Genomic DNA, 10,919 nt, shown 5'->3' with positions numbered 1-10,919 from the left:
TCATCCATAGATTTGATATCTTATCTTGTTTTTCATTTTACTGGAAGGATTTTCATAAAAATGACTAATTGGTATCCATTCATTAGCATCTGCCATCATTATTCTGACTGTTTTTAATGCATACACCTTTTTCACCTTTTGTAGTTTAAGCTAATATTCCTTGCTTCATTTCTTTATCACCATTGGCTGCTTGTGTAAACTACAGTTGGATGGCATATTCCTTCATACCAGTTTTCACATACCTCCAATCTTTTCAAACCTTTTTTTATATGTGTGCGTTACATCTGATCCGATGGTGAATTGGTTGCATATATTCGAGCTTATGTACTTACGTAAGGCGTGTGATTTGATAGCGCAGCTTTTGTCTATGAGTGTGATCTTGCCGATTTATTTGGCATGTTTTCTGTCTAGATCAGGAATATATGCATAAAATCTTAAGTCACATGAAATATATATTGATATGATAGTGCTAACAGATTATGGATTAAGGGAGATGTTAGAAGTTGTCCTTGATCAATCCTAGAAGCTCTGGCTTGATTCCTGAAGTTGAACTGTGATTCTTGTTGTTGGGAGGTGGTGTTTTTTATAGGTATATAAAAATTGGTAGAAGTTAAAGAATATGATGCGCGCTAAAATATGATCCATGGAAGGAACACAGTGCTAAAACGGCACACTAACATTTACATTATTACAGTCCCACTCCATCTATCATATTCGTAGAGGACGATCGATGACAGTGCTTTCTTGATTCTTCACATTTTCTGTGAGAGATGGTGTACTGCCATGCATGAGATGGAATATGCCACATTCGCCAACTTTTTTTTATGCCATATTGACCAAGTTAAGTACTATGGCTAAGGGCATGTTGTGCTTTTATTTCCAATAAATTTTAATACTGTAACTTATTATAACATGGGTAGGAAATTTAATATAGATATATTATGGGACATTTATATCAGAAATAATGTTGTTGAGAACCCATAATCACATGTAGATAGCATTTCAATAAAAAAAATTCGCCATGCAAAGAAAAAAAAGTGTTTTTTTCTCTCATATTCACCTCTTTCTTTAAGTTTATCTTCACTCTCATGAATTGAAAAACATATAAAATTTGTGAAAATATTATGTGTTGTGGATGCATTTAAATAAAAGACTATTAAATATCATATTTAAAAAATGAATATTTTAAGTATATGGAAATTTATAGACATTCTACTCCATTGCTATAATAAATACTGTAGTAGTATAAGGGTTAAACGGTAATCATAGTTTTCAACATATATTAGAATTGAACGCACCCTCTTTAATTTCTCTGTATATGTATTCATAAGTTATGCATGTTTCTCTTACGCTACAAGGAACCAAACGCTATCAAATTGGATTAGTGTATACGAATCATGATAACGTTAATTCATTCCATGAAAATTCTCGTCAAGCAAGAGGTACCATCAACACGTAACACATAAGGTTACAAGTGCGTCAATGTTTGCAAGTCGTATCGATAGCCAGACACTAGTCAATGAGTCCAACCTTTTGTTTAATCACTCTTTAAACATTTTAAGTGACATGCATGGAACAATTAAAATTATATTAATTACTATCTGTAACAAATCATGATGGTGTTTGGAGGTGTTCTTGTCATCTGAAATTAAACTACTTGACCCTTAAATAGACAATACTAAATCACCAAAATGGTGTAAGTTCCTGGTGTAACACTATTCACTTGGCCAATATTTTACACTAGATATGACCTAGCATTATTCTTGTTATCAAATATCCAGAAGTTATATACATATAAAAAACTGCAAACAAACTTATAAAAACTACAATTTCATTGATTGTTAAGAACATGCTATTTAACGTGTGTTATTGTCTATATATAAGTGTTATAAAAGTTAGTTCATTACTTTTTAAAAATCATAGAAGATTAAAAGATGCTTCCGTTTTATTTTCTATTCGAAAACACATTTCAGTATGTAAATCTGAATCACTTGGTTGACATTAAAAGTTTCTCATTTTATTGCAAAATAGCGAATGAAAAGAAAGAGTCATTAAAATCTAAGTAATTATGATATTCGTCATAGAATGATATTGTCAAGCGTTTGTAGTCCAACGGTTAGGATAATTGCCTTCCAAGCAATAGACCCGGGTTTGACTCTCGGTAAACGCATATTGTTATTGCTTCTTTTTTCTTTATGAAAGAAGTATTTATTTTGAGAATTTGACTCCTCGCAAACGCATTTAATATTTGCTGCTTTTCTTTATGATTGAAGCATTTCATTTATTTTGAGAATTTTGAACAATGCACGAGTTTACATTTTTTAATTGTGAGTACACATCTATTATACTTTGTTGAGTCTTAAGAGGATTGACGAGTCAATGTGTTGCTGGTCCTAGTAATTTAACAACATTTCACAAACAAGTAGCGATCTAAACAAAATGTAGAACTTACTCAAACTTGATGCATTAGACGCCAAGTGGACAAAACACGAGCAAATAAACAAACTGTACAACTTACTCGAACTTGATTATTCATTACTTGCTCATTGAGCTCTATGATATGAAAATTATGAATTCAATGCTCCTGAGTCCTGGTTCTCTCCACAAATTATCTATTGTAAAGAGATTTGTATAGAGCATTATTGCCTACTTTTTTTTTTCAATAAAAAGTGTATCTTTGAGATCTGGTTTCCTTGTAATCATGAGAGTGTTGATGTAGATATAAACATTCAATAAGATTGCCAATTATCCATACATTATAATACATGGTTTAAATCCTTCAATTACTTATCATGAGCTGCCTTGAAATTTTGACTTACACTTGTTTTGACTCACAACTTCTTTGCCTTTATATGTTGAAAAATTTTGAATTACAGTTAGCGCATGCATATGACTCGTTACATAGGATTAGTAAATGTTCTTCTGACTTGCATATTGAAAACATCTATGTTATAAACTGCATAAGATGATTACACTGTTACGTTCAACATACACAAAATACTATAATACATTACATACAGAATCAAGATAAATTTTATCCACAAATCTAAATAGGATATACATAACACTTGTTTTATTGATTAGCCTGGACACGACTTTTTTATTAAGCATGTTAGATATAACAACATAAATTTTGTTATATTCATGACGGGGTTCATCTCTCTTGGAACCTAGGTTTATTAATCAATGATTAATGCTATATTTATTTTTTTTAGCAATGTTGCATATATCCTAATAATGTGCTTCAATAGAATCATATGTTTGTATTAGTAGGTTATTAGCCATGTATAGAGTTAGTAACAGTTGTAATTATCCATTAGTGGGTACATATTCTATATATTATTGTCTGTATTATTCATAATCAAAGGAGCATGATGAATAATACAACTTAAAAACTTTCACACAATAACTGTCGGATACAAACTTCTTGTGTTTGTCAAACTTGTGCGTTTTTTGAGCGTAAGAAGTGTTTCATTTTGAGAGCTTTAAAGTTTAGTAATCAAACGTTAACACCCACTAACTATTTATACTAAACACATAGGGGTTAAAACTTAAAAGAGAAAAAAAAACGTTTATAATAGTCAAAAATAGCTATAAACGACTAGTTAACGTACTTTCTACCGGTTATTAACCACAGTAAAAAAAAAAGAATCTGAAAAGTCCAAACCGGTTCTTAATCACAAGTTTCAATCTGTTACAAACCGATGTCCGCAGTACTGGTTAATAACTAGTTTGGGTTCGGTAAACCGATTTGCGCCTCTACTTGCCTTCCCTGATTAAGCATGGTTTAAACTCGTAGAGAATTTGTGAGAGAGACGTAATTAAAAAGTTGATACCGTGTTAATATATAAAAGTAAATAATAATCTGTTTCACATGTGCCGTTATTTGGAAATTAATTAAAAAAGAAATAGTTGTGAAATGAAATCCATAATCCTGGGCGGGCATATTTGTAGGCGTAAACCTCGGCATTCTTCAAATTGGTTCATTCAATCCAATCAGATAAACCCTACCTTACCCTTGTAATTAATTCATTGTTCTTCCCAATTTCATGCTTTTTCAACCCATCCATAATCCTGGTACGTGCGTTTTAAAATTCTCTATGCATGTTCTTCATCATCGTCTTAGGTTTGAAATCTAACTGCTTCAACCACCATTTGTTTGGGCTTTCAATGTTCAATCATCAGGATTTTTAACATTATTTTATGTCTATTATTCTTTCATGGCGTTTGCATCCAAAAGCTGATAATTGGGTTTTCAATATATTTGATAAATAAAATTGAGTTTTTGATAATGGGTTTGGGACAAAGATTGCATGGATTTTCGTCCGTGGGTATGTTTTATTATGAAACATGAACCGGCCCGCTCATATGTATATTGCCTTCCACTTCGATCTTGATCGACTTTAGCTTCTAAAAATAGAAATATCTCAGACTCAAGTTTGGTTTTTGTGAATACAACAATTACCCAAATTAGATTCTTCTTATAATTTAAGCCGTGGCCTATATTGACATGTAACTTCATTTTCGTTGTCACTCGAGTTACACTTTAGGAGTATCATTGGTCAAGTTGTCGGTATGGACCACAAATGTATAATAAGTATTAATATTTACAAATCTAATGCTACTATACTTTATATTTATCTGATTTAGAACATTTTAGTGAACATCAATGGAAGCTTTCTTAACTGGCATATTATTATTAAGTGGTGACAAATGAAATTGACACATAGCAATGATGTTACAGGTTTAAAAGCAAGTGTGGTTACTGGTTAAGTGTTAATTTCTAAAGTTTCGGGTTGATAAATAAGGTTTGTGAAGGTGAAGTGAAAGGTCAAACAGAAAGATGGACATACCAGCTTTATTGACTTCGGCTGGTATGAACATAGGGATTTCGGTCGGGATGTTTTCGTTATATTCAATATTGAGAAAGCAGCCACTCAATGTGAAAGTTTACTTTGGTCAACGGATCGCTCAGGGGCGCACGCGAAACGAGAATATTTGTTTTGAAAGATTCGCCCCTTCGGCTAGTTGGATATTAAAAGCTTGGAATGCAACTGAAGAAGACATATTTGCTTGCGGGGGCATTGATGCAGTTGTTTTTCTAAGGATTGTTATTTTTAGGTAGGTACACTTCACTATTTCCCATGTAAGCGGGTCAAAACGGGTCGTTTTATAAAACTAGCAAGTTGCCTTTTTGTTGATGAAGTTCCTATTTTGACCCGGACTTTCTTTTACTTGTATTAATCCTCGAATATTCAAATCTGATAGAGTCTAGACTCTAGAGTTTTAGTCTTTTACCTGTTGAATCGTGACTCGAACTCCTTTTGACCCGTATTGACCCTTAACCATGCAAATCTGACAGTGTCCAGAGTATTTATCTTTTTGCTGTTCAAGTCGCAATATTGACCTGTATTGACCCTTGACTTTACAAAATTCGACACTATCCAGAATTTTTGACTTTTTGTTGTTGAAGTCGGTATCTCAGATGGCAACTTCGCTAAGACAAAATTCTGAAACTTTAATCTGACTAGAAGATTCTAGTGAAGTCGTCATCTGAGACAGTAAAGAACCACCTATTTGTCATGCGTTTTTAAAGAACCTATTTTTTAATAAATAAGACAATTTCCACTTCCCTCCCTTTTGTACCAACAGTCATTGCATTGCTTCTTATTATTCCTTTCTTATATTTTTTGTAATTCAAAGTGCAGTATACGAATTTTTGCGATTGCTACTATCCTTTGCACCTTTCTTGTGCTCCCGTTGAATTATTTTGGGGAAGGGATACAAGGGATTGAAGATTCTACCGCCATGGATTTATTGACTATTGGAAATGTCCAAGAAGGTTCAAAATGGTATGCATTAATCATTAATATATATATATATATATATATCGTTCCCTATATTTGCGTATGTATGTATGCATGTTCATCTTGGGGTGTTTGTTTCAGGCTTTGGGCTCACTGCTTCACGCTATACGTTATATCCGCGTGTGCTTGCACTCTTCTATACTTTGTAAGAATCCCAATATACATCATTAACATAGTAGTTGTATGCATATATCATATTTTCAAGCATTTTATGATTATATACGCGTAGGAGTATGAAAACGTTGCTAGAATGAGAGCCGAGCAAGTATTAAGGTTTCCAACAAGGCCAAGTAACTTTACAGTTGTCGTGCGTGGAATCCCATGGTCGTCAACCGAGTCCTACAACGAGTCAGTGGGGAAGTTCTTTAGCAATTATTATGCATCGAGTTACATTACCCACCAAATAATTTATCGGTTTGGTGCGGTTCAACAACTTATGGTACTAATGCACTATCATTATCATGCATGTAGTCACATGTTTTGAATAAAATAGTTAATAATAATAATGAGTTTGTTTTTGTAGGAGGATGCAGAGAAGATGTATAAGGTTATGACAACCGTCCCTGTAATGGCAACTATTCCTGATAACCAATGTTGCGAACCGAATACAGAAAGGTGTGGGCTTTGTGGAGCAAAGTCAAACTCTTTTAAGAAAGTAGGGAGAGGGAGTGAGTTGACCAATCGTAACGTGGATGAGGAGCTCAGAGGAAAGGTCCATTCCGCTTATTATAACTATTGTTCTAGTTATTTTGTATACTTTCTTTGGATAACTTTACATAATAGTAACCAAGTTTCTAGCTGTATTTTTTATTACATGCTAAAAGAGTTTAAAATTAAGCGAGACAAATTAAACATATATGAACTTTGGTTACTATTTAATGATTATTTCTTCTCCACTCTGACTTAAATATAATATTATGAAACTTGGTTATCATTTAGTGAATTTTTATTCTTCAACATTACCTTCTATTTCAAGTTAACCAAATAAAAATCACTTTTCTGAAGTTAAGTCACTCAACTTTCAACAGGTGTTACAATATCATATAACCTTTCTAAATGTTAAAAGAATTTAAAATTAAGTCGGACAAATAAAACATGTATGAACCCTGATTCCGTTTGATGATTATATATTGTTTTCAATTTGACTAAAACTTGACAGTTATGAAACGTTTTGTTTTCTTCAATATTACCTTTTATTTCAAGTTAACCGAAAAACACTTCACACTTATCAATAACCAAGGTTCATATATGTTTCATCTGACTCACTTAATTTTGAAAAATATAATCATTTACATAAAAATTACTTGTAAACTTGGTTACTACTCGATGAAGTTTTCACTTGTACGTTACAACAATGGTTGAAAAGAAAACAAAATTTATATGCAGGAGTGCGAGGCTGCATTAGTGTTCTTCAAGAGCAGATTCGATGCATTAGTTGTATCACAAACAATCCAATCAGCCGACCCTATGTTATGGGTCACGGAACCAGCTCCAGAGCCACTCGACGTCTTCTGGCAAAACCTATGTGTACCTTATAACTTACTATGGATCCGAAAAATATCAGTATTCATCGCATCGATCGTGTTCAGCGTGATATTCTTACTTCCCACTACATTTGTTCAAGGTCTAACCAAAATACAGTATCTCCAAAGCACGTTCCCTTTTCTAAGACGCGTATCAGACAGGAGTTACATCAACCTTATTACCGGATACCTACCTAGTTTAGTCCTAACCGTGTTTCTAACTATAGTTCCACCACTAATGATGCTGTTTTCCACACTTGAGGGGCGTGTGTCTCGAAGTACAAGGAAACGAAGCGCGTGCGTTAAAGTTTTAATCTTTTTTATTTGGAATGTTTACTTTTCCAATATTCTTTCGGGTTCTTGGATTGAGCGGATGGGGAGGTTAACGGTTACTAGTCCTAAAGACTTGGCCACACTTCTTGCTGAACTTATACCGAGACAAGCTTCGTTTTTTATGACGTATGTGATGACATCGGGTTGGTCCGGGCTGTCATTTGAGCTGTTGCAGCCTGTGCCACTTGTCGGGAATTGGTTGTTTAAATGTGTTTTGATGAAGGATGAGGATTTTGTTCAGCCCATTACCTTTGCGTTCCACACTGAGGTTACAAGGGTCCTTTTGTTTGGACTCCTTGGGTTTACCTTTTGCATATTGGCGCCTTTGATCTTGCCTTTCTTGCTGGTTTACTTCTGCTTCGCTTTTCTTGTGTACCGCAATCAGGTCTCTCTCTTGTTTTTTTTTTGTGTAAAAGTGTTTACTGCGTTTTTTAAGCTAAATATTACAATTTTTTAGAGAAAAATCAAATTCAATGTTAAATAAATTATTGGAAAAGAAAAGAATTTTTTTTTTCTTAAACCGCCTGCATACCAAAAAGTTCTCTCTTTCTCTTAACATCTATTTTACATGCACCTACCTACATATGATCTAATGATATTTTAATTCCCTGCAGATCATGAATGTTTATTATGTGAAATACCAAACAGATGGGAGTTACTGGACTCTTGCACACAATGCCACAATTTTTTCACTAATACTCACACAAGTAGTAGCTGGAATCCTTTTCGGTATGAAAAAGTCGAGCACCGCTTCAACTTGCACCATCCCACTAATCGTCTGCACTGCACTTTTCAATGTATTCTGCAAGAACAGATTTTTACCGCTTTTCAAAAACCGCTCTGCACAAGTAAGTAATCAACTCATCATAAAACACACTATATTTGTATATATAACTGTTTTCTCTTCATGTGTGTGTGTAGGATGCTATTGAGATGGATCGGGATGATGAGCGATCTGGAAAACTACAAGAGATTGTTGAGAATCTGCCGAAAGCTTATAACCAGTTTGAGTTATGTGGTGATCAGATGCAGGTGCCAACAAAAGAAGATGACGATAAACATTCTGATAAACCGAAGAAGAGTAGCAGCAGTGACAGTCTTGAAGAATTGGAGATTGTGGAGAATCTGGCTGAGTCGGAATCTGAAGATAAGATAGTATCCATCAACTAGGAATCTTCAAGTGTTTGAAAATGGATCATCAATCTCTCCAATGGGTTGTTGTCGTACACATGATTGTATATACCTCAAACTTGTATGTATGTATTTTTCTATCATTCCATTGTTGGATAGTTCACATGTGTAGTAGTAGTTTCTCTTGGATTGTAAAGTTGTAATGGTGTTGTTGATTTTTCTTGGTTATAAGTTATACAGATTTCTAGAGATTTTGTTGGTTTTTGCAAAGCAAAATATACAAATGCATGTCCCATACTCCCATTGCTATGTATGCAAATGTACCAAAGGGCAAGGCTTAGCGACATCAAGGTATGTAGGAAAGGTGTCCGTCTCTATGCGGTTAAGTACCGTGGTGAACAAAAGAGGAGATTTAGGAATAGGGATAGCTTATTGAAAAGTTAGCTCTACATACCCACGTCCAAAGATATTGGTTAACCGCTAGTTAGTAGAATTTACTAGACCAACTTCTGGGATATAAAATTATTCGAACCATTTATAACCGAAGAGATCGGCTATGAAAATCTATAGCAAAACATAGAATATAGGTTCGACTTTAGTTCATATAATTGTTGGTAGTTATCATCGTTGATAGTTACATGAAGTAGTAAACTGCGCGTAGAAAACTCCATTAGTAGCAACCTAGTCGTTGCAGATACTCAATGATCATTAACTATTGGTTACTAGTTATCACTAACGAGCATGGAACAAGCTGCCACAAGTGAGTCTATGTGCTATGGGTGCTTGGTTGGTGGCTTGCGTGAGAAAAAAGTGATGGCACGTAGACACACTTTTTATCTCACCCATAAATACTCGAAAGGGAGATATAGTGAGAGAGAATTGGTTGGTAATTAGGTAATCATGATCTATTAATTATTTGTTTATGTTAATTCATATGTTAAGTTGTTAACACATGCAATTAAATATGATTAAATACCACTGAAATTAAAAAAAAAAAGAAACTTTCATTAAATTAAAAACAAAACTAAAAAAGAGAAAAAAAAAGGTGAACCCATAAATCCAAAAAAAAAATCAAAAAACACATAAAATAAACATTACTAAGTTGACTCCTCGTCTGAGTCAGAGCCTGACTCATGAGACTGATACGTACCACCAAACATCGACATCTTGAAACAAACAATGAACAGGTTATAAAATACTAATCCTAACTAAAGTTTATTGAACATAACCGCTCCACTACTCCAACTTCTATGAATTATCTTGGTTAACTAGATTTAAGCGGGATTTTTAATAATTGGGTTCATTTCATGGGCTTTTAGCTAGAGGTGTACAAATTAGGTTTTTCAAATATTCGGTTTCGGGTATGGAACTGGTTTCGGATATGACCGGGTATTTAAAAATCGGGTATTGGCATTACCAGGTCGGGTTCGGGTTCGTGTCCGGGTATTGCCTCTTAAACCCATACCCTATGTATTGGGTTTGGGTCGGGTATAGAACCGGGTATTCTAAAATCAGGTATTTGAATACCCTATTTCCGGGTATTGAAAAAACCCTATTTTTGGGTTTTTTCGGATTTTTTCCGGTGTTTTTCGGGTATATTTTAGATTTTTTTAAGGGATTGCACTTTTAGGGGTATTTTAGGTAATTTCGGGAATAGATCGGCGATTTGAAAAACCCGGTTCCCGTTTTCGGGTATTACGGGGTACAAATCGGGTCTGGTTCGGGTACGAGTTTTGGTATTGAGATGCATACCTTATCCGTATCCTATGCGTAGTGCCGAGTATAAAAAATCCGATTCAGGGTTTTTTTTCCATGTTCGGGTTTTTTTAGACCCCTACTTTTAGCCACTAGCCATAGATTCAATTCATATTAAGTGACATATATTTTATTTATCTACACTACTATAAAATTGACCCATTTCATGGTTTAACTTGTCCACCACAACGCGTGATGGAACTGTAACACTTTAAATTCCTATAACTAACAATAGTGCGATCATATTTTATAGCAAAGCGCAGACTTTCTACCAGTATATTTTTTAATATATACACTTGATTCAACTTGA

The 10,919-nt window shown here is 34.1% G+C and overlaps 1 protein-coding gene and 1 non-coding gene across 2 annotated transcripts; both read left to right on the top strand.

Moving 5' to 3' along the window:
- The first annotated feature begins 2,098 nt into the window (after positions 1 to 2,098).
- On the top strand, positions 2,099 to 2,170 carry TRNAG-UCC (transfer RNA glycine (anticodon UCC)). Its single transcript has one exon. It is a non-coding gene; the product is annotated as a tRNA-Gly (tRNA).
- Positions 2,171 to 4,843: 2,673 nt separating this feature from the next.
- On the top strand, positions 4,844 to 9,053 carry LOC143623655 (hyperosmolality-gated Ca2+ permeable channel 2.1-like). The gene is made up of 8 exons (XM_077094507.1): positions 4,844 to 5,121; positions 5,709 to 5,852; positions 5,949 to 6,012; positions 6,097 to 6,306; positions 6,391 to 6,579; positions 7,254 to 8,108; positions 8,338 to 8,571; positions 8,645 to 9,053. Exons 1-8 carry the CDS (start codon positions 4,844 to 4,846, stop codon positions 8,891 to 8,893), a joined length of 2,223 nt encoding a protein of 740 aa, XP_076950622.1. The 3' UTR covers positions 8,894 to 9,053.
- Positions 9,054 to 10,919: the final 1,866 nt, after the last annotated feature.

This window comes from Bidens hawaiensis, unplaced genomic scaffold (assembly GCF_021521415.1).
Source record: "Bidens hawaiensis isolate Kalapana, Puna unplaced genomic scaffold, B.hawaiensis_p1.1 tig00003510_1, whole genome shotgun sequence".
Classification (NCBI taxonomy): domain Eukaryota; kingdom Viridiplantae; phylum Streptophyta; class Magnoliopsida; order Asterales; family Asteraceae; genus Bidens; species Bidens hawaiensis.
The sequence above is the reverse complement of the archived record's forward strand: the minus strand, read 5'-3'. Positions and strand labels throughout refer to the sequence as shown.

What these genes read in the sequence shown, in the direction of transcription:
- LOC143623655 (XM_077094507.1), top strand. Translation starts at nt 4,844, where the DNA reads ATGGACATACCAGCTTTATTGACTTCGGCTGGTATGAACATAGGGATT. An exon ending in CTAAGGATTGTTATTTTTAG is followed by an intron (nt 5,122 to 5,708) that starts GTAGGTACACTT and finishes TTCAAAGTGCAG; the next exon opens with TATACGAATTTTTGCGATTG. An exon ending in TCAAAAACCGCTCTGCACAA is followed by an intron (nt 8,572 to 8,644) that starts GTAAGTAATCAA and finishes GTGTGTGTGTAG; the next exon opens with GATGCTATTGAGATGGATCG.